The 25,146-nt window shown below is 39.7% G+C and overlaps 1 protein-coding gene across 4 annotated transcripts in view; it reads right to left on the bottom strand.

The window, feature by feature from the left end:
- The window catches only part of dnajb6b (DnaJ heat shock protein family (Hsp40) member B6b), a 47,016-nt gene that overhangs the window by 15,334 nt on the left and 6,536 nt on the right, over positions 1-25,146 (bottom strand). For all 4 annotated transcript variants that reach the window (XM_079839925.1, XM_079839927.1, XM_079839926.1 and 1 more), the window contains exons 2-8: positions 24,554-24,671; positions 21,033-21,142; positions 19,886-19,939; positions 19,688-19,792; positions 17,076-17,201; positions 16,815-16,971; positions 16,543-16,613 (exon numbers count right to left, since the gene is read on the bottom strand). In XM_079839925.1, coding sequence (XP_079696051.1) covers positions 16,543-16,613; positions 16,815-16,971; positions 17,076-17,201; positions 19,688-19,792; positions 19,886-19,939; positions 21,033-21,142; positions 24,554-24,618 — 688 coding nt within the window. In that variant the 5' untranslated portion in view covers positions 24,619-24,671. The remainder of the gene's footprint in view (positions 1-16,542; positions 16,614-16,814; positions 16,972-17,075; positions 17,202-19,687; positions 19,793-19,885; positions 19,940-21,032; positions 21,143-24,553; positions 24,672-25,146) is intronic.

The raw sequence follows: 25,146 nt of genomic DNA, 5'->3' as shown, positions 1-25,146 counted from the left end.
GTGCATTTTTGCCAGGTTTTATAAGGTCAATGTTGCTGCTCATCATTCTGCGAGTCAAGAGCGGTCTTAATGTTTATCATCAGATAGGTGGCATCCCTCATGCCTGTGTTGGTATTTGTCATCCAGTATTTGCCTCTAGGCAAAACATTACCGAGTGCACCTTTTAAGTGACATGAAAAACAAACAAAAAAATGGATGGCAGTCACTGAGAAATTAGACTTGGATTTTTGCTGTAAAGTTTAGCACTCTTCCATCCATTCTGTCTAACACAAGAATCATTTACACAGCCAGGAAAGCGAGCTCCACCATCTTTAAATGAGACCACAGTCACTTGCCACTGTTCTGACATTCTGATAGCATCACAGCAGGCACTAAGAGAAAACCAGAGCTAGCCTTATGTTTTCCTCTTCTATCACTCCTATCTTTACCATCTTTCATAAACATTGGGAGGACAGCAGTAAAACACGAGGGAAAACATTCTTTGTCCGGCTTTGAATGCTTTTAGCTTCCTGTTTCACAGATGTGGATCATTTTGATCAAAATTGGATAATTCATCCAAGAAAGAGGAAATGAGCATCTATTTTTGTCTACATAGATTGGTCTGTCTATAGCCTGTATTTGTGGCCTGCTTTTATTTGAACTACAGTATGCCAATTTTATACATCTATATCTATCTATATACATCTACACTCACCTAAAGGATTATTAGGAACACCTGTTCAATTTCTCATTAATGCAATTATCTAATCAACCAATCACATGGCAGTTGCTTCAATGCATTTAGGGGTGTGGTCCTGGTCAAGACAATCTCCTGAACTCCAAACTGAATGTCAGAATGGGAAAGAAAGGTGATTTAAGCAATTTTGAGCGTGGCATGGTTGCTGGTGCCAGACGGGCCGGTCTGAGTATTTCACAATCTGCTCAGTTACTGGGATTTTCACGCACAACCATTTCTAGGGTAAAAAAAAGGGAAAAACATCCATTATGCGGCAGTCCTGCGGGCAAAAATGCCTTGTTGATGCTAGAGGTCAGAGGAGAATGGGCCGACTGATTCAAGCTGATAGAAGAGCAACTTTGACTGAAATAATCACTCGTTACAACCGAGGTATGCAGCAAAGCATTTGTGAAGCCACAACACGCACAACCTTGAGGCGGATGGGCTACAACAGCAGAAGACCCCACCGGGTACCACTCATCTCCACTACAAATAGGAAAAAGAGGCTACAATTTGCACAAGTTCACCAAAATTGGACAGTTGAAGACTAGAAAAATGTTGCCTGGTCTGATGAGTCTCGATTTCTGTTGAGACATTCAGATGGTAGAGTCAGAATTTGGCGTAAACAGAATGAGAACATGGATCCATCATGTCTTGTTACCACTGTGCAGGCTGGTGGTGGTGGTGTAATGTGGTGGGGGGGATGTTTTCTTGGCACACTTTAGGCCCCTTAGGTGCCAATTGGGCATCGTTTAAATGCCACGGCCTACCTGAGCATTGTTTCTGACCATGTCCATCCCTTTATGACCACTACCCATCTTCTGATGGCTACTTCCAGCAGGATAATGCACCATGTCACAAAGCTCGAATCATTTCAAATTGGTTTCTTGAACATGACAATGAGTTCACTGTACTAAAATGGCCCCCACAGTAACCAGATCTCAACCCAATAGAGCATCTTTGGGATATGGTGGAACGGGAGCTTCGTGCCCTGGATGTGCATCGCACAAATCTCCATCAACTGCAAGATGCTATCCTATCAATATGGGCCAACATTTCTAAAGAATGCTTTCAGCACCTTGTTGAATCAATGCCACGTAGAATTAAGGCAGTTCTGAAGGCGAAAGGGGGTCAAACACGGTATTAGTATGGTGTTCCTAATAATCCTTTAGGTGAGTGTATATACACATACATACACACTGACACACACACTATATGGACAAAACTATTGGGACACCTGGCCATAACAATAACAGGTACTGTTATGACATTGCATTCTAAATACAGGTACATAGACATTAATACAGAGTTGGTCCAGCTACAACAGCAACCACTCTTCTGGGAAGGCTTTCCACAAGCGTTGGGAGTTTTTGCCCATTCATCCAGTAGAGCATTTGTGAGGTCAGGCACTGATGTTGGACAAGAGGGCCTGGCTCGCAGTCTCTGCTCAAATTCATCCCAAAGGTGTTCGATGGGGTTGAGGTCAGGACTCTGTGCAGACCAGTCAAGTTCTCCACATCAAACTCATCCAACCTTGCCTTGCTTTGTGCACTGGGGCACAGTTATGATGGAATAGAAAAGGGCCTTCCCCAAACTGAAAGCATAGCATTGTGCAAAATGTTTTGGTAGGCTGAAGCATTAGGATTTCCTTTCGCTGGAAGTAAGGGGCCTAGCCAACCCCTGAAAAACAGCCCCAGACCATTATCCCTCCTCCACCAAACTTTACAGTTGGCACAATGCAGTCAGGCAGGTAATATCATCCTGGCATCTGCCAAACCCAGACTCAGCCATCAGGCTGCCAAACAGAATACTGCTCCAGAGTCCAGTGTTTTACATCACTCAATGCGGCACTTAGCATTATGATGCTCTGTGTTCTTCTTTTTTTTACGCTACTTTACATGGTCTTCCGCATCATGGCTGAGTTGCTGCTGTTCCTAAATGCTTCCACTTTCCAATTATGCAACGTACAGTTGACCGTGGAATATCTAGCAGGGTTGAAATTTCATGAACTGACTTATTGCAAAGGTGGCATCCTATTACAGTACTGTGTGTGTGTGTGTGTGTGTGTGTGTGTGTGTGTGTGTGTGTGTGTGTGTGTGTGTGTGTGTGTGTGTGTGTGTGTGTGTGTGTGTGTGTGTGTGTGTGTGTGTGTGTGTGTGTGTGTGTGTGTGTGTGTGTGTGTGTGTGTGTGTGTGTGTGTGTGTGGTGTGTGTGGTGTGTGTGTGTGTGTGTGTGTGTGTGTTCTTGAATATATGGTTTATGATGACACAAATAAACCCGTATAAACCCGATGTTTATGATGACTCAATAAACCCGTCTCCAGCATGTTGCCCCCGGTCCCTCGAATATTCTGATCTATTATGACCTCCGAGCTGTAAAACTGCCAGAATAATAATAATAATACGCTGTTTGTTAATTGGCCAGAGGAGAACTGGCACCCCGACTGAGCCTGGTTTCTCCCAAGGTTTATTTTTCTCCATTAGGTCACCTAATGGGGTTTTGGTTTCCTTGCCACTGTTGCCTCTGGCTTGGCGTGCTCAGTTGGGGACACTAAATTTTTCAACTAAACATCGAAATACATCTAAATAATAAACTAAATTAACCATTTAAACTAAATTACTGATCAAATTATTGATCTAAAGCCCACACTGTCACTGTATGATACTTGAAATTTTTCCAGAATGGCTATACAGCTGAATAAAATTATGCTGCATTATTTTCCTGTTTAACACTGTAAAGCTGCTTTGAAACAATCTACATTGTTAAAAGCGCTATATAAATAAAGTTGACTTGACTTGACTTGACAAATGTGTATAATACATGGGTATTACCACTTCCTTTGTCCTTGTGAACCAAATGGCTTAAAAAAACTAAACTGAGTACATACCAAAATAAAGTTGTGTGTGATGGGTTTAGGGGTAGGGTTAGTGTAGGGGGATATAATGTATATACGGTTTGTATAAAAACCATTGCATCTATGGAGAATCCCTGTAAACCACATATTCAAGTGTGTTTGTGTGTTTCATATGCTGATTACTTACAAATGTAGTTAGCTACAGATTGCATATTACATGATAAAAATTGTAGTTGTAACGTAATCTATTACATTGAACATTTTAGGTAATGTATTCTGACTATTTTTAGATTACTTTTGACCAAACTCGTTTATCACAGTCTATCATTGATTAATTTGAAAACGACAAGCTTTTACCATATTGATATAAAAAATACAATGAGAAAAAAATATCTATTCCATTTTTTTGTTATCTACAACATGAAGGGCATTACAAATTACATTATGTCAGGGTTTCCCTGACTAGGGTTTGTAAAGGAACTGCAAGGGAGGTAGTGAGTTCATGAAAAGCTAACAATGAATTAAATCATAAAAATGTCTAAATAAATAAATAAAAACAAATCAATAAAACAATACTAAAAAGAATAAATACTTTATTTAACCTGCATGTCATGTGAACATTAATTGAAATCAGAGAAATATATGAATGTTGTTTAATTATTTACTTAATTATTAAATGTATTGGGTCAAAAGAGCATTATATGTAAATATTAATGTGTTTGAAAGACAAAAACCTTCCAAAGACATAGTAATGCATGGTTGAATGACTCTTCAATTCATTCATTTGAATGACTTCAAACGTATTCTTCAGGAGTGGATTAGATATATGCAATGCTAAGAAAATACTCTTTAACTGTGAAATGATTTCTGTGAATTCAGTGGTCAAGTACCGTGTTGCCTCTCCTTTTCCACGTAATTACAGCCACTTGACTAGCCACTTGTGTAATTCCACAAATCTAGAGGACTTTCTAAACATACAGTATAAGCGATAGGCTTTTTCTTTAGGAAGGAAAATTAAAAAGATAAAAAAGAATTGGGGAGAATCAATAAATTATCAATTTCCTAAAATTGTGTGTAATCAATACTAATCTAAATGTAGTCTGATTATGAGTATTTTATGTAACATGTAAATGCAACATAATGTAGTTCATTTTTGGAATCTGATTATGTAAACCAGATTACAAATAATCAGTTACTACCCAGCAGCCAGCACTGCATACCACTGATATAAATGTTCTCTATATAGATCCGTGGTCTACACACACACTCTCTCACACACAGGTTTGTTTTGCTATCTAAGTGAGGACATACCATAGGCATATCCCTCTACACCTAAACCTACCCATTTCAGGAAACATTCTGCATTTTTACGTTTAATAAAACATTGTTAGCTATTTTAAAAATGAGGACATATTAAATGTCCTCGTATTGCATGTTTACATCATAATACCAGTGTAATACCCATGTAATTATACAAATTTGTGTCCTCATAAATCACAAAACACACACACACACACACACACACACACACACACATACACACACACACACACACACACACACACAGTTGAATCTTTCCCACCCTGTTATAAAAAGACATTCTGCACATCAAAGACGTTATGATGTCATATCACTGAAGAAATGGCGCCCTCTAGTGCTGTACTGTTATTACTGAATAGACCAGAAGACCAGACCAGATGGACTAGACCAGGGATCCTCAAATCTGGCCCACGAGATCCACTTTCCTGCAGAGTTTAGCTCTGACCCTAATCAAACACACCTGAACATGCTAATCAATGTCTTCAGGATCATTAGAAAATCACAGGTAGATGAGTTTGATCAGGGTTGCAGCTAAACTCTGCAGCGCATTGGCCCTCCAGGGCAACATTTAAGGAACCCTGGATTAGACCATCAAGATCCACATTCCAGCAGTTTAGCTCAAACCCCGATTAAACTCTCCTGTCTGTAATTTTATAGTTATCCTGAATAGCTTGTACAGGTGTGTTTGATTAGGGTTAGAGCTCAATCTTGCAGGAAAGAAGATCCTGAAAGTGAACTATTGGGGGCAATACTCAAATGGATGCTTTCTCGTGTCCTCACTCCTCCGTCCTTCTGTCCGTGACCCGGAAACCGATCGAACTTAGCCATCTTGAAGGACATCTCAATTGTCTAATAACTGATGCGAGGAGTGAGGAAGCTTCCTGTGGAGTCATAGCAAGACCCGAGGAAAGGAAACGAGGATGCACAAATTAAGCACTCCTGGATTAGACACTACATTTGCCTTTCAGTGGATCTGTGTGTTAAAAATTACACCATCCCCAAAAAATAAATAATTAGAAAATCTATTTTGCTTACTTTTACTAAAGGACAAGACAAGACTGAGAAATGGGGTACTTCTCAATTCTTATTTGTGCATCCTCGTTTCCTTTCCTAGCTTCCTTTCTCGTGTAGCTCCACCCCTCCAGGATGCGAGGGAAGGAGGATGGAGGAATGCTCACTCCCTTTAGAATCACTTCAAAGCGTCGTGAATTAATGATATAATAATATTGTAATAATTTCAACCACATTTGTCCGTATTTGTTTACATATTACCAGTTATTAATAACAATAAATTATTCCCAGTCATTAAATGCTTTTTATTTGTTGTATTACAGTTTGTTTAATTTTCTTGTGCTTTGATATAATTCTGCAACTGTCCTACTACGGTTGTTGTAATTTGACAAACATTTGTGTCTTGTACATGTAAATGATAATAATAATAATAATTAATAAATTGTGGCAAGATGTGAAGGGGGAGGAGAATTTATACGTGCGTCACGTTTAGTCGATAAAACACTTCAGCAAAGGATACACCTGTGTAACCTAGCTCATGGCTGTTTCTCAATATGTGTTCTTGTCTGTACTTGTGTTCTCGTGGACTTGTGAAACATCATCAGTCGCTGCCCAAGTACTGTTCCAATTCAAACTTCACATCCAGCCAAGTACAGTTCAAATCCCCGGATGTGTCCTTGATCTGCGTCTTTTATCAATATCTGTCCGTTTCTCAATGCCAAGTACGCAAACTTCTGACTTGCGTCCTTGGTAGTCCAGACTTGCCAAGTTCTCCCAAGGACGGGAGGACACAAGTCTGGTACTCTGCTAATGGAACAGCAGCGTTCTTGATAGAGTCACTCAGCTCGCTCTCACTCCTGTATGTATATTTTAGGCTACAATAAAACAAAATATATGTCATAAAACACCCCTCTGTCTCTTTTCATTTTGATTAAAAAAATATTAAACATATTACAGTATATTATAAAATATTAAACATATTATAGCATATTATATTATAACATATTTGGAGCCTGTCTCTAGCGGCCAGTCAATGAATTGCAGTTTAAGTCACTTTCGTATAGACCCTTTCACATTTCCAGGTTTCTCCGAAGCAGAAGTCGTCATAGTTGAGTTAACTTTTATAGCGGTTAATGCGGTGAAAACATATTTTTTTGTGTCCCTATTTGCTCAAATTGCAAAAGAAAAACTCCACAATAGTGATTTCACTACTTTCAAAAAGAGGGAAAAAATAGAGTGAGATTGATAACGGCAGTGAAAAAAGAGAAATATGTTAATTTTACCGTCACTCCCATAGACGCTGTATTAGAAACACCCTCACAGCAGCGTTAACTTGTTTTTTGTAATTTGCTGCAAAAGTAATATAATACAAAGTATTAGTGTTATAAATGTATATAAATAAATACAAATTAAATACAAAAAACTTTTGCAGGATTTACGATATTGATGACCATTAAAACGCATCATCAGTCTGTGAAAAGGGTCCAAGAGAAACATCTCGGTTACATATGTTACCATGGTTCCCTGAGTAGGGAATGAGACGCTGCGAACCGTCGCTATGGGAACACCTTCGGTGTGACGAATGTCTGAAGCCCTTATACCAGCACAGCAATTTGATTGGCCAGTGACGTTTAGCACCGCCCCGAGAATACGTCACGTATGCTTCATATCAGCGTGCTAGGAGTCATTTCATCAGATTTTTAGGACAAAGGAAGCTACTACTCAAAGATAGGGGAATGGCCGGAGTCGCAGCGCCTCGTTCCCTACTCAGGCAACCAAGGTTGCATACATAACCGAGACGTTCCCTTTCATAGGTTCACTCAACGCTGCGAACCGTTGCTATGGGAGCGATATACCATAAAGCCTTCACATCCCTAAGAGTAGCTGGGAGACCATGGAAAGTGTCCGCTCAAGCAGATAAAACCTGGGAGCCAGGAGCCATCTTAAGGTCCAGACTGTAAAACTTAACAGGTGTTAGGAGAGGACCGGCCTGTCGCAACTCAAATATCCTCCAAAGAAGAGCCCTTAAAGAGAGCCTGAGAAGATGCCATTCCTCTGGTTGAATGAGCGAGTAACACCGAGAGGCGAAGTGAAGCCACGCACCTCATAGGGCGCAGAAATAGCCTCAAATCACCCAATTTACTTAGTGACGGCAGCTCATTTGTTTTTACTGCCAAAACACACAAATAATTGATCCGATCTACGCCGCTGGGATGTACGGGCGACATAGACCTTCAACGCATGCACCGGGCAAAGACAAGGGGATCGCACATTGCTCCCAACCTCTGTGACAGGATGGGGGAAAAAGCCTCCAAAACGACTTGCTGGGAATGAAAGGGGGTCGAAGCGACCATAGAAATATAACCTGGCCTTGGTCGCAGCACGAGTCTGTTACCAGTCCAAGAACAAAGTCCATACAAGAAGGACTAATAGACAGGGCATGCAGGTCCCCTATCCTCTTCAGAGAGGACAAAGCCATCAGAAGAACGGTTTTAAGGGTCAGAAACTTTTCTGCCACCAACTCCAATGGCTCAAAAGGATCACCTGTTAGACCCTCCAGGACGACAGAAAGATCCCATTAGGGAATTCGTGCAGGGCGGAAAGTAGGGGTGGGAGAAAAGGTTGATGCATCGATGCATCACGATTCGTTATCCAACGATTCAGAATCAATTCTGTATTCAATTCAAACGGCCACTTCACCACTATGTGCGCGCGCAGTCACCGGCCAAACAGAAAAACCCATTGATAGGCGAACGTTCGTATGCTGGTGAATTGGCTTCGTTTAAGATCAAACAGACAAACTATGACCTGCTCAGGGGCGTCGGACCCGTGGGGACACTTTTCCCGCTCAGAGTGTTTAACACCTGCACGTTTTATGCAGTTTTTCCGCAGTTTTGCAAAAAGGCCTTACAGCAGTCGCTCCTCCGTTTCTCTGGCCGCTCTGTGTCTGCGCTCGCTGCGGCTGCCTCCCCATTTCAAAAATGTATTTTTCTTATTACATGCAAAGTTTTTAATTTCAAAAGCATTTCTAAATTAAGTTCATATTTCCAACAAACTAAATTCTGAGCCAAAATAACGAAGTGGTGCTCAAGTAGGCTATAAGGCGCTTTCCTTGCCATTAATGCTTAATAACACTCCTATGTCTCCGATGCGGTGGCCGGGACATAAACCTACCAACATCCGTGGCATAATTTTTGGAATGACTTATCGAATATTGCTGAACTTCTGCACAATGTTTCAAACGAATGGAAAATTCTGAACAAAGACTTCGTTTTGGTGAGTGATTTGTTAAATGTCTCTAACATGACTGTTGCAGCTCGGCAAGTTCTCATGTGAGATGTTATGCGCGCACACTGAATTTGGCTTCTCAGCGAGCGCTTAAGTTGTTTTTCTTCTGCATTAGCCTGTTTTAAAGATTTTTTTGTGGCTCTAACCAAAGTAAACGTTTTTTGCTTTAAAGACATTTTTTATTAAAATGTTCTAAAGAAACTGAAAAATTGTCACACTTAGTTGTAAATTGAGAACTGTTTATTCTTAATGATTGTTCTTTGCAATTGTATGGCTTACTATGTTTCATTAGAGCTTGTTAATCTTGAATATAACTTTGTTAATAAAATAAAAGTATTGAAAGAAATCTTCATAATCATTTTTAATATGGAAATACTGTCAAACAGATATTTTAACTGAAAACAAAATTTTGGTTAAAATGTAAAGTTCATGTATTTGCACAGCATGATAATTAGTTACAAAAATATATGTTAAGAATCGTTTTGGGAATCGGATCGTTACTCCTAGAATCGGAATCAGATCGAATCGTTAAGTGCCTTAAGATTACCACCCCTAGCGGAAAGGCCTAAGCCTGCTTGTCCCTTGCAGAAACCAAGAAACCAGGGGATGACGTCCAACAGAAGCACCCTCCATCTGTGCTCGGCAGAGATAGCTGCCACATAGATCTTCAGAGTGGCTGGGGACGAAAAACGACTGTGTAAGAACTCCAGTACTGAACCAATAGGGCAACTAACTGGGTCTAGATTATATAATGTACACTAAGAGATGAACAGCTTCCACTTGAAGGCATAAAGATGCCTTGAGGAGGGGGTTAAGAATAGTATCTGCAATCTCCTCGGAGAGACCAGAACGTCTTAACGCACCCTGCTCAGGGGCCATACCCACAACTTCCATAAGTCCGGACGAGGATGCCAGATCATTCCCTGAGGTCTGGTCTGAGGGGAACCTCCTACGGAGGGCCGACTAACAGACTAACCAAGTCTGAAAACCAGATCTGAGTGGGCAAGTGAGGGGCCACCAACAACAGGCGTCTCACCCTGTCCAATCGCACTGAGCAGCACTGCTGGTAGCAAGGGAATCAGTGGAAAGCTAAAGAGACTGGTCCTGGGCCATGTATGGGACAGAGCATCTATCCCCAGAGGGGACGGTGATGACAGGGAAAACCAGAGTGGGCAATGTGTAGTTATGCTCGAAGCAAATACATCTATCTCCGCTCGACCAAACCTCTGCCATATGAGGTCTACCACCTGAGGATGCAACCTCCAGGCCCCGGGATCCAAGCCATGCCTCGAGAGCAGGTCCGCCCCGAGGTTCAAATGGCCTGGACTTTGAACTGCTCTGATTGACAGAAAACTGGTCTGCGCCCAGAGAAGCACACGCTTCACCAGCCTGTACAGGGTGAGAGAGCGTAAACCTCCTTGATGATTTAGGTGTGATATTACTGTCATGTTGTCCGTCCTGACTAACACATGACATCCCCTCAGATGGGGTAAAAACCGTTTGAGTGCCAGAAACACTACTAGCAACTCCAAGCGATTTATATGCCAACCACGATGCACTTCGCTTCATACCCCATCGTAAATTGTATTGTGACGATAGCATGCCCCTAGCTGAACTCACTTGCAGAGCAGCGGGCGCTTCATCCATCGGTGCAGAGCACGAAAGCCTCTGCGTGTGACCAGGACTTTGCAAAAGGGGTGGCAATGGGGAGAGATACCTAGACCACCACTGAAATGGTCTCATGTGGAGCAGGCCTAACTGAACCATTGGACGCTGCTGCCATAAGGCCCATCAATCTGAGGGAAAGACCAACGTGGACCAGACAGCCTGTCTTGAAATGGCTCAGACAGTCTTGTAGTGACGGTGCGTGTGCAGGAGACAACATTGCCCGCATCACGCCAGAATTTAGATCCACACCCAGAAAAGATGTCCGCTGGCTTGGCAGCAAAACACTCTTCTGATGGTTTATGTATAAACCTAGACTCCTCAAATGGCAAAGAACTAAGTCTCCATGAGCTACTGTCAATTCCTGGGATTGGGCTAATATCAGCCAATCGTCCAGGTAATTCAATATCCGAACGCCCTGGAGCCGCAATGGGGCCAGAGCAGCGTCCATACATTTTGTGAAAGTCAGAGGAGCTAAGGCTAGTCTGAATGGAAGGACACAGTACTGGTAAGCTTTGCCCTCGAAAGCAAACGATCTGGATGTGGAAATATGCATCCTTTAGATCAATGGTTACAAACCAATCTCTGGTTCGAACCTGAGACAGAATGGACTTCAACATTAGCATTTTGAATTTGCTCACTCTGAGCGTAAGATTTAAGCGAAGCAAGTCCAGAATCGGACGCAGTCCACCATACTTTTTGGGCACCACAAAATAATGGCTTCAAAATAAGAAGCCTGCCTCTGCCTGAGCGGGGGTTTCCCTTCTATAGCCCTCTTCTCCAAGAGAGACACAATTTCTTGTCTCAAAGCCAGAGCTTCCCAAGGATGCACCGTCGTGGGAAGAACACCGTTGGAAAGAGGTGGGCCTTTGCAGAATTGGATGGTGTAGCCGTGGTGAATAGTACATTACACCCATTGTGAGACCTCGGTCAGGCGTTGCCAGGTGGCCCAGTACTCCGATAGGGGCAGTCTGCTTGAGCAGTTTTTGGCACCTGTTGAAATGTGGGCACCAATGTATTTTCTGATTGCAGAAAGCCTCTGGCACAAGAGTGGCGGAGGCGTCTGATACAGGGAACCTTTCTTTAAAAAAAGACAATTTCAAAGTTGAGACTTTGTTTCATATCAAAAGTAACTTGCTCTGTCCTGTCTGTCGGCGTGTTGTCAGTGTCCTCTTTGCTCCGCGATGTATTTTCTCTACGTGAGAACCTGTGTGGTGTGAGAGCGGCATGGCTTGTCGGACACACTGTAGCAACAGTAACTAAAGGAGGCTGGTCTTTGCGAACGGTCAGTTGCCGTTCGAACTCCCTGGACCTACGCAGGATGAGTTGGTGAAACACGGTGGACTGTTTTGCTGCTCAAAATTTCTCGACCACCGCAGTCACAGAATCTCCAAATAGGCCGTCATTGGAAATGGGGGCATCTAATAAGAAGGATTTCTCTTTTTCTTTGATGTCAGTAAGATTAAGCCATAGGTGGCGCTCTACTGACACCATCCCCGCCATGGACCTGCCTACTGCGCGGGCGGTATGCTTGGTAGCTCTCAGCGCCAAGTCAGTTGCCCGCCTGAGCTCTTTAACGGCCTCAGGAGTCATACCTTCTCCCTTATCTAACTCTTTCAGGAAGTCGGCTTGGTAGGCCTGAAGCACAGCCATAGAGTGTAGCGTAGCTGCTGCTTGCCCAGCTGCCATGTAGGATTTCCAACCAAAGAGGACGTAATCCTGCACGGTTTGAAAGGCAGCAGGGGGCGTGACTTCCAGGATGGAGCTGAAGTCAGCGCTAGATGGGCCGCGGGAGTCTCTTCGATGGCTGGCATCATCGTGTAACTATGATCCGCCATTTTAGAAATAGTAGCGAAATCCGCGCCCGCGGGATTAGTGATGCACGCCAAAAATGGCTGCTTCCAAGACTTCGAAACCTCGTGGTGGAGGTCTTGGAAGAAGGGAAGAGGCCTACGGGACTGGGCTGGACCGCGACTCATAAACGAAAGAAAATCTATTGACAGCTCGCTGTCCCATTCCACCCCGAGCTTATCTTCAGCGCGGATGACTACTTCCAGTAGCTCGCTGTACGATGGGGAAGCTAGTTTCTCCTGTCCACTCGGGGGGAGAGAACTACACATATCGCCCATGAGCCCTTCAGAATCAGAAGCCGCTGTAGATAAAACGTCATCATTGAAAAGGCCACAGCCAAACGAAATCGTGTCACAAGCTTCTGGGGTAGGCCGCATTTCGTCATGAACGAAAAGAACTGGGTCGGATGGGAGAGGGAAGGAAAGGGATCATAATTTGTCTGCTCACTGTCCATGCGCTCCGACTCGGCGGCTGCAGAAACGGAGAGGCGGGGATTAGACGGGCGCCCATTAATAAAGGCGGCGAGCCTCTAGCGTAGCACTTTCAGACGCAGGCTATCGCAGTGTTGACGGTCAGATAGGCCGTTAAGCGCGGCCTGGGCATGATTAATGCCTAAACATAGCACTCACCTGTTGTGAGTGTCTCCTCCTGCAATGAACCTGCCACACGGGTCGATGCATCTCCTGTAGCTCATTGTGTCCGCTTAGAGGAGTGAAAACTGCTCTGCAAAAGCGGTAGCTAAGAACACCAGAAGCTTTCCAATGGGCACAGAAAGATCAGCTTCCTGAAGGAATGAAATCTGATGAGATGACGCCTAGCTCGCGGATAAGCATATGTGACGTATTCTGAAGGTGGTGCTAAGCATCACTAGCCAATCAATTGGATGGTATAAGAGCTTCAGACATTCGTTACGCCGAAGGCGGTTCCCAAAGTGACGTTTCGCAGCGTTGAGTGAACCTATGAAAGGGAACGAGGAGGGATATTGAGAAGCACCCCAGGTCATAGGATGGAGGACGGAGGAGCGGGGAAACGAGAAGGGAAATAGAGAAGCACCCATGGAAATAGAAGGACCTGGCTAGCAATCTGCAAATCGGGGCGGGGCTGAACCTGGAACCAACCCCGCCCCACCCCACACTTACTCTGATTGCCACATTCATCTTTCATAGGCATTGCATGATAGACAATGTGTACGTAATTAGTGTAGGTGCACATGGATTGTTGAGCAAATGTCATCAATCCAGTTACAAAACTGTAAAAGAGAGGTGTCTAATGCCACACAAATAAGATAGATCTTAAATATGTTGAGCTCAGTCTAGAGCACACTTAATCTGAGAATCTGGGACAAATTCAGGTGTTTTTTGCACATCAGGTTCACCCGCCCCGATCTGCAGGCTGCAGCCAGGTGTACTTAGATGGAAAAGGATGATAGTGTAACATGTAGATAACAGGGGGCGCCAGTGGACCACAAACAAATAACTCAGCACAGCTTTCACATTATCATCATCTGCTTTCTGTCTGACAGTGCTCTCACAGAAATCCGTTCAAAGGTTTGGAGTCAGTAAGATGTTTTGTTTGTTTGTTTTTGAAAGAAATTACTATTTTTATTTAGTAAGGATGCAATTGATCAAAAGAGAGTAAAACTTTTACATTGTTACATAAGATTTGTACTCAAAGAAATGCTGTTCTTTTGAACTTTAACATCATTGAAGAATCCTAAAAAAAAAAGTTAAGCAGTACAACTGTTTTCAACATCGATAATAATAATAAATGTTTCTTGAGCAGCAAATCAGCATATTAAAAGGATTTCTGAACTGAAGGATCACGTAGCACTAAAGATCGGAGTAATAACTGCTGAATGTTCAGCTTTAGCTACCATCACAGGAATAAATTACATTTTAAAACATTCAAATAGAATATAGAATAGAAACAGTTATTGTAATATTTCACAATAGTGCTGTTTTACTGTACTTTTGATTAAATAAATAAATGCAGCATTAAACATAAAAACGGTTAAAAAAAATATTTTAGAAAAAATATTTTCATTTTAATTTCTGTTTTTGAGTATAATTCTACAGAGATAGATTACATTAAAATACAAAGGAAAGGAAGATAGCATTTGCTCATGTTCAACATAACAGTTTTTTCCGACTTACCTTAATGAGTGTATAAAAATCTAAATGTTTGAGTCTGTCTCACATGTTGGGTTTCCATGTTTTATGTGGACATTCCATGGACAATGATTTTTAAATGTACATTTTACATTGGGGGATATTTTTTAAAGCAGTTTTAACCATGGGGACAGAAATTTTGTAGCGAATACCTGGACCAGTTGTGAATACCTAGAAGTTGTTTTTCTTGATATTTCATTACGGTATATTAGTAAGGATATTCGGCCCTCACAATTATGCTGAACTGTAATATGTCAGAAGTATTATTTTTTAACTATTAACCTAGTCAACAAAATAATGAGGCTTGGTCAAGAGCAGACTAAAACGTCATAGTTATGGATATATCAAAGCGTAAATCAATTGTATTTCTGTTTCTCCATAGATCTCATACTGTAATGCCCTGCACTGTATGTATGAGCTACTCATAAAGTGAGTCTAGTTCTAAAGACAATCCTAACGTCTAGAAAAAGAGTTCTTGTTATCAATTCATTATTAGTTTTACTATGATAGTTAGCTTCTGCATTCACAATTGAGAGGATTATTGAGGTTATTCACATAAATATATAAGGCACAAGGTTTGGATGAGCATGATGTTTTGAGCTGTTTGCGGCTGTTAAAGGGTGCACTGCGGAAGCAATTTATATTATTTACAAATATTTGTAGTTAATCAAAGATGAAATCTTGTATTTGTGTTCATAAATTTACAAGTAACAGAAGAAACCAAATAAAAACCAGTGAAGTACAGCATGCGCACATGCATGTGTGGATATTTTAGAGGCTAGTAGTAACAATAAGTTGCAATGTTTTACTCCTTTTAATTTTGTGAGTGCTGGAATGAGACATACATCCGCCAAGCAAAATGACACACACCTACATACAAATGAGAGATTTGTGTTTCTTGAAGCCGCCACCACCACCACCACCAAAAAAAAAAAAAACTGCGAGTGCAACATTCCAAACAGGTGAAGGTGAGATTTATTGAACCTGAAACTTTGTCCATCTTTGCTTTTTTTTTCTTACAAAGAACACAATTTCCAATATATAAAGTCACACAATATACATATTCTCAATAATGGAAAGGTCTCAGGTTATGCAACAGTTAGTTGTGAAGCAAAATAAGAAAAGCAATTTCTCAACAGCCTAATATCATCTACAAATGGTAGCTAATAACATTGGTTAGATCGTATTAAATATTTTAGAGTGGAGAGGTTAAGACATTTGAACAGTTGAATGGCTCTACAGCAGAAAGCAGATACATCCTGTTACGCTCCAGTTTCAATCAGGCAATAAGCACTTATGGATGAAAAAACAGCCATCAGCTGACAGAAAGGAATGAATTGTGCTCTTTCAAACTGAGGTCTCCAGGTTGAGAGGAATAAATGGTCCCCAAGAGAAAAAAAAAAAAAAAAGAATGCCTACGTTGGAATGAATGTTCACCCTGTTTATATCTGCAATTCACCGCAAGTAAGGTAACAGCATCACATCGCTTGGATGCATCACATGTGACCTACTCTTGGTTTGCTGACTAGTGGAGAGCAGATGCTTTGGTAGCCATCAGCCTGGTTGCGAGGGTTGGTTATCTTTAGGAATGTTTGGGTTTAAACTTTTTGAATGTTCATCTGCGGAGTTCAGAGATCATTGGTTGTCCAGTCGTAGAAGCTGCTCCTTACCGTTGACTGTGAGAGATTTGAGCTGACCGTCCTCCTCTACCTCCACTCTCTCTTGACCGTTCTCTACAATACTGTAATGACACAAAAATGAGCTGTACAGTGAGATTACATTAAAAGTGAGATTATAATTACCATATCTAAGGCTAAGGCAATACTTTGAGCACTTTGCATAGATATGTAGTCACTGAATAACTTCATTCAAAAGCGTACAGCATAACATGCTTGACGTTATGAATCGCTATTAGAGGATATTACAGAATTTTCTTTGGTACCGTTTGGTGGTGATCCTCCTTCCGTTGATGAATTTGGTGGATGTGGAGACAGAGCGGAAGTTTCCCATTCCACCTCCACCTCCACCACCAAATGAAGAGGAGGAAAATGAGTTGAAACCACCACCACCACCACCCATTGGGCCGAACGGGGTGAATCCTACAGAAATGATGATGATGATGATGATGATGTCAATCTTACCCAAAAGTACTTGTTGTACAGTAATTAGTGATTTTTCACTGGCTACACACAGATTAACATACCTGTGTTAAACCCAGAAAAGGCAGGAACAAATGGAGAAAATCCAGGAAAGAATGAACCTGTTGTCCTGCTCCTGCTCACACCTCTATGACGGCGCCCACCAAAGAAATCGTCAAAGGGGTCATCAGCTAAATAAGAAAAAGTGCTTAGTGAAAAGCGATGTCATGACTGTAAATGTGATAGATATATTTAAGAATAAAGTGGTTCCAGATTAACAATTAATCGAGAAATACTAAACAACAGACATGCTTGACATATCACAGAGCACAGAACCATTTACCAACAGCACAATATTGTATTACAGAACCTCTTTACAGCATCTAACTGGGGACACGGTGAGGAAAATCACTTCTGAATTCTGCACTTCAAAACAGGACAAAAAAAACTAAGTAAAGAAAATGAATTCTTGATGATTTATTGATGGAACGGGAATGTAGTAGTTCTTAACCAGGGGGACGAGGCTGACAGGAGGCCTCAGCAAACAGTGCGACTTACCATTCTTTTTAAAAGAAATAATATATGCATTTCCTCCCTCAAAAACTACTGAAGAGTCTTGAATCATAATACACATCATGGTTAAATTAATAAATCAATACTCCCAGTTTCTATTAACAAAAAGGTTTGAAAACAAGAAGTCTCATCATAGATTTGGAGTCAAAAAGGTTGAGAACCCTTGGCTAAAAAAAAAAGGTTGCCAGTTTGAGCCATCTAGGTTTCAAAATACCATTTAATCGGCCAACTCTGGCCTTTTGCCAATCAGAGTGAGGAAACTGCATTTAAAGGGAACCAGTTTTACATGTCATGGAAAACCAGACTGCCCTTGCCCTTTTAAATAAAAATTGCTTGTACAAAATCTTCATAACTGTGGCATGAGAACAAGGAGCATTTTGACTTGAGAGTTTATAATGAAATTCAAATTAGACAATTTGTTTAAAGAAATTTGTGAATATACGGTAGCTGTCAAACAAGTAGTAAATTATTCTATCCCATGTGACAGGGAGAATCTACCAGAAGTAACCTGCAGACGCGTACATTGCTCAAGGGCACATCAGTGATGATGTCATGATCCTTTCACGCAGAGCTCGAACCCACACATTTTCGGTTTCCAGCTTTGAATAAACTGCAGCTTTTATTTTCTTACCCGTTCATTGGAATACTAGGTTGTTGGGGTCTACAAAGGTCTATTTTTATTCCTTTTCATAAATGTTGGGACCAGTGTTGCAATGTAGAGAGAATGTAGGCAAGCTGAAACATGCCTAGATCAATGTTTCTCTATTTTCAGACACTCAGCACCTTCACGTTAACTTTTCCCCATCTCCTTCAAGCAGTTTGATTTGGCAGGCAGAACCAAGCCTGATATCTTCCCCAACACATGCACACACACACAGTTATTCTAACCCACCCCCAACTTTGTCATGGCTACATAAACACAAGTAAACACCATTGACCTTCCATCATCAAAGATAGTGTTCCTGAAACATTCACACCCGCATCGATTTGATTCATATAGAAATAATCCTTAGAAATTTTGCTCACAGATAAACACACATCTGAACACATTGTTAAACGCAACTTGTTCCCACTCTCTGTAGCGGCCTACAGCTATAAGCATTCCCTTTCGCTTGCTGCTCTTTTATTCGGAAGCTATTTCTGAAAACATTCCTAGTGGATGATGCACTCTCTCTTCTCGTCCCACTGGTCTGAGCGCCCTCGCCATATTTAGAGTGCCTGTATGTTTTACACACATGCCGTTGAGCCATTTGTTCCCAGAAGTAGAGTCAGTGGGCACGGGGTAGCACTTTAGTATTTAACGGACAACTGAAGTGTGTGATCTATGATCAGACCAACAACACAACACCTATATCAGCAGTTATTCCTATATAATGATAAGAACTTCGACACAATCATTTTCAAGCTTATGGTATAGTTCACCCCAAAATGAAAATTCTGTTATTGTTTATTTGCCCTCATGTCATTCCAAACCCACGTTATTTTATCTGTGGAAAAAAGTATAACATTTTCACACACATACACATATATGTGCGTAGTCTGTAATTAACTGTTGTATAGAAAAAGCGCAATTATTTGCCGTCAAAATTTAGATTATTTGTTGTGTCACAGCAAAAAAAAAAGGCATAAAAAGGTATGAAATGACATTCAAGTACAAATATATTTTATGTATAAAAAAAAAGGTATAAAAAAAGCTTTTTAATAAAGTGAGAAAAATTATTCCCATAATACACACCCAAGTTAAGAGCACATTTGTGAGAATATTTTTAGTGAACAATATAATTATGGTAGATTAACAGAAAGCTAATCGACTAATGAACCCAAGCTCCGATAAGTTCATGCAAAACCTAATTACCTAATTATAACGCAAACCACGTCATTACTGTCACAGAGACACTGAGAGATTAAATGACCTTCATTACCTCTCTTTGGGAATTTTGTTCTAATTTTTCATTGACAATAACCTCTTTATTCTGAAATTATGCAGGTTAAATGTGGTTGAGCTATTAAAAACTGAAATAGAAAAATAACATTTTTCTCTATTTTTATATTCCACCTTAATTTATATTGATTTAATGAAGCGAAATATAAAGCATGCACCTACCAAAGAAACCTGCAAATGGATCTCGTCCTCCAAAGAATTCCCTGAAGACATCTTCTGGATTACGGAATGTGAATCCACCCATGAAATCCTCGTTATAATGGCCACCTTTCCCAACAAGGAATAATTGCAGGAAAACCATATTTTCAAAAACAGGTAAAAATGTGAATCAATAGCATCTAAATAAGGAATATATTTTACCTCTATTAGATAGGCCTTCTTTACCATATCTATCATACTGTCCCCGTTTGTTTTCTGTATGAAAGAAAAATGCTGCTTTTAGTTTCACACAAAACAGACACAGATCAATATGTTTTATAATAATTGCACACTCCTCTCACCACACCTTCACAACATCAGAGCCAGTAAAGAGTGTTGATCTGTGCCAAAGCTATGGTTTATCAAATAATGTTGATGATTGTTACTACAAGCAAGAATCTATGGTTAGGCAAACATTTATATACACATGGACAACAAATGCAAACTCCTCACAATGTACTTGAGGTGTCTTAAATCTATAAATAATGCAACATATGCAGCCTTCACACACCCATGTAAATACACACCCTAAATATTACCTTTTGCCTTGCAAAAGACAGACTGTTGCCATTTCCAAGCTTTCTGAAGCCAATTTTAGGTTGTTCTAAAACTGGTGTGACAATCCATACCATACACATTTAAATTCTTTTTTTCTACAGGGCTTAAATGGGAATTCAATAATATAAAATAAAATGGTCAACGGCAAGATACACACACACACACAAAAAAAAAAAAAAACAGATGTGCAAGGACGTGCAAGAACAACCACTCAAGGGAAGACAAATGAAACTGTCCGTTTTCAAACAGTTCAGAAATGTTGGCTTGTAGAGTCAAGATTTAATCCAGGGCACTGTGACTCTCCAGTTTTGTTCCAAATTCCTTCCTATTGTGAAGATGTGTGCCATACAACATTTTTAAAACATTCATAAATCAAACATTTCAACTACTGACTACCTTATTTGACTATACCAGCTCATTCTGGCTACAGCTATGCTGTTTTTTATCAGGGCATTCATTCCACAACAATTTGTTATTGTCTTAAGTCAGCTATTCATGTTAGTGAATTAAAACATCAACTCTCGAATAAAAATAACAGGGCATCATATTTGAAAAAATAAATAAATAAATGGTAGCACCATTTTCACAGTCCTTGTTATACGTTACATGTAGCTACTGTAGTAATAACAGTATATTATGCCTAATTACATGCAACTAACCCTTAATCCTAACCCTAGCAAATAAATTGTAATTCTTAAAAGAGTAAGAAAAAGTAAAAAAAAGTGTAGCCAAAAATATAAATAGCAAATACCATCTGACAGGACTTCGTATGCTTCTGAGATCGCTTTAAACTTGATCTCTGCCTCTTCTTGTATGTCTGGGTTTTTGTCTGGATGCCACTTTAGTGCTTGTTTTCTGTACCTGTAAAACACACACACACTCATTAAAACAAGTTTTGTTAACAGTTAAAAAGGCAACATAAAAGACAGTGCTTCATTCTTTGTATATCTAAAATTACGACAACATTCCTTAGGTTTTATTTAATGACCCTGTACTTTTAAAAGTTTATGACATAGTAGACATACCCAGTTTAAGGTACAGTGTCAACTAATATATATAGTATATACATAAGGAATCGGGCATAACATTATGACCAGTGAAATGAATAACACTGATTATCTCTTCATCACGGCACCTGTTAGTGGGTGGGATATATTAGGCAGCAAGTGAACATTTTGTCCTCAAAGTTGATGTGTTAGAATCAAGAAAAATGGGCAAGCGAAAGGATTTGAGCGAGTTTGGCAAGGGCCAAATTATGATGGCTAGACAACTGGGTCAGAGGATCTCCAAAATGCAGCTCTTGTGGGGTGTTCCCGGTCTGCAGTGGTCAGTATCTATCAAAAGTGGTCCAAGGAAGGAACAGTGGTGAACCGGTGACAGGGTCAAGGGCGGCCAAGGCTCACTGATGGACGTGGGGAGCAAAGGCTGACCCATGTGGTCCGATCAAACAGACATGCTACTGTAGCTCAAATTGCTCAAGTTGTTAATGCTGGTTCTGATAGAAAGGTGTCACAATACACAGTGCATCACAGTGTACATCGCATATGTATGTATGCATGCATGTATGTGTATGTGTTTATATTACATTACATTACATATTAGGACCCACTTTACATTAGGTGGCCTTAACTACTATGTACAAACATTTTAAATAATAATTTGATACAATGCACTTATTGTGTACATACATGTATTTACATTGTACTTAAATTTAAAAAAAAAAGAAATACCTGCATGTAATTACGTCTGTAATTAATTTCTCTAGTTACATTTGTAATTACACAGTTGACACTTCCCTTACACCTAACCCTACCCTTAAACTTACCCATTCCACCATACCTGTCCCAAAATGTTTTGATGTAGTACTTAAGGCCACCTAATATAAAGTGGGGCCATATATTATATTACATTATATTATATTATATATTTTAGTTATAGTGCTGGGTAATCAAATAATCACATCCAAAATAAAAGTTTGTGTGTTTACATAAATATATGTGTGTGTACTGTGTATAATTATGTACATATAAATACACACACACGCATGTATATATTTGATATAAGAAAAATTTTATTTATATATAAGAAACATATATATATATGTATATATATATATATATATATATATATATATATGCTAGCACATAACTGCATTACAAAGTCACGCACCACTTAACCACCTTCAATACAGGTCATGCTGCACAATACGACTTTGGTAGGTGTGACAACAGGTCAGCATCTCTGCACACTAAGCCTGAGTCAGCGATACACAACCAACCAGAAGCACACAGCAGGATCAATGGCCTAAACCAAACACTCCATACACCAGGGGATTTGTCCTTTGCACATCTTTTAATAGTGTTTGCCCTCCGTAGCTCTGTGCTTTAGAAATTCCCCTCATAACTATCAGCAAATTCAGTGACCTACAGAATCAGGATTCAATAGACATTCGCTTACCTAAAAAACAAAGACTAAACGCCCTTTCTAGGGAGGTAGTAGAGGAATAAGGCATGGGGCATAAGGACACAACATGTCTGAATACCACTGAATGCTGTACGCTCCTCATCTATACATATACTCCATTCCCTTTCTCTGTCAATTTAAATTTTAAATTTAAAGTATATTTACGGACATGACGTTTTGTGTATAATGCTTTAGCAGTATATAAACAAAGTAATGAGAAGAGAAAGAAATATACAATATAACAACAATAATAAAAAGATATGAACAAAATAAGATGGAAATAATTTATATACATTTAAAATATGACAAGTCATAAATATCGACAATGACAATATTATCAAGACGATGATTGATTCGTTTTGCCATTAATGTATTAAAATATATTATTATTATTTTAAGGCTAGTATTATTATTAAATGAATATTACGACCTACAAATAATTTTCCTTACGTACGAGGATAGGGGATTCAATAAAAATGTTTTTAAAAACTAGGCTACTACAAAACTACATCCCATATAAAAATTGCAAGGTAATCTATTCACACATTTTCAAGAGCTTGTTATAAAAGATGCATCATTCTAATAGGCTACAGTTGTTGTTTAACCCTTGTATGGTGTTCGGGTCTGTTGGACCCGTTTTCATTTTTTATCAAAAGAAAAATTATATGTTTAATATTTTTTTCAAACTGAGACTCATTGGCCTTGGCTTATTTTCTGTGAGGAATATATCATAACACATTTTCAATGACCACACACTGTATTTTTCCCCACTGTCATTAATGTAGGCTATAGTCCAAAAGAAAAATATTAAGCAAGTAAATTAAGATAGTTGCGACACAAAAGCTCGGATAGTTTTGTTTCACTTTCAAGGAAAAGGAGAGCGCGTTTACATGCATGTTCTTAAACATAAACCGACCGATTTTTGCCCCTTACCAAGATTTCTCCCGGCATTAATTATTTTTTTATTTTTTTATGTTTTATTTAACATCACACACACCAGACATACCCTAATACTCGGGGTCATACACAAATGATTGGGCTATGTCTTTACCTCACTACCTGAAAATAACCTGATTTATTAATAAACACTTCACCTTTTCTCGCAAAATAGAAAAATATTATCAAAACTAAGTAATTAAATAAATTGAGTAAAGAAATAAGCAAATAAATAAACAAGTTAATGATCAAATAAGTAAGCCCCGCCCTTACGATAGTATCATGTATCGCCGATCTCAGGCTGACGATAGGACGAAATGAAAATGGAGCCCAACACTAATATGTGCATAGATGGTCTTTGATTAATATAAAAAAATAAGATGAAAATATAATAATAATTATAATAACAACAACAGGTTTCTGAGGGTGTGCAGCTGAAAAATAATTATATCGTAATTGATGGGTAACTGTTTTCCCTTAATAACATCTGCATTTGATCAGTTTCTGAAGAATTATAAAAGAACTATAAAAACTGAGGTTAAAGTTTGTATATACCACAGTGTGTCTCAACCTCACCAGTGTCACAGAGAGCACAAACTCTGTCTTCTTTTGGCAGTCATGTCTGTGTCTGCCTTTTTCTATTGCCAAACTGTATCTGTGCTATTATCATGGAGTGCTGATTTTTATTTACTGAGAACATTAGAAGCGATGGATTGAGATAAACACACATTAATAACAACAAGCAGCAAAGAGAGAGGTCTCACATGGATGGTATCAACTAACCCCTGTGTTGCACAGTCACTGTTATCATTAGTGCACTACTATGTCCTGTATACAAAAATAGATGGACATGACAGGACACAGAGTACTTACGCTTTCTTTATATCGTCATGGGATGCATTTTTCGTGACACCCAGGATCTCGTAATAATCCCCCATGGCTCAGGTTTTGGTTTTCCACTCCACTGGATGACAAATTTTCAGCAGTGGCCCTGGAAAGAGAGAGAGAGAGATCTAGTTGAAGACGAAATAAAAGAGGGGACAACAAACAGAGGGTGTGTTTTGGTAGCTATGTGGGTGTGTGGCTACTGTGAGGGACAACCTCAAACAAACCAACTCGTGGTTGAACATTACATATTGTACACAAAACATTTATGTGGAACCGACTGATTCATGACTGTATTTGTTATTCACTCTTGCCTCCCGTATAAAATTTGTTTCCTTTGGGAATTATATCCTAATCTACATGGCCATACACCAGCTTACTCTGGTTTAAGCCTAATAAGATAAGAACATAGTAAATATATTATATAAGTAAAAGCATTTTACAGATGTTCTTACACCATTTACCGTATATAACCCATTTATAACACCTAAAACCTACAAGCCATTTTTTAAACCAATTTGAGTCATCTCAAATTTAAACTTCTTATGAAGAACAAAATGTCAACGGCTTTCAAACAACCA

Source organism: Gobio gobio, assembly GCF_949357685.1.
Source record: "Gobio gobio genome assembly, chromosome: 2".
Classification (NCBI taxonomy): domain Eukaryota; kingdom Metazoa; phylum Chordata; class Actinopteri; order Cypriniformes; family Gobionidae; genus Gobio; species Gobio gobio.
The sequence above is the reverse complement of the archived record's forward strand: the minus strand, read 5'-3'. Positions and strand labels throughout refer to the sequence as shown.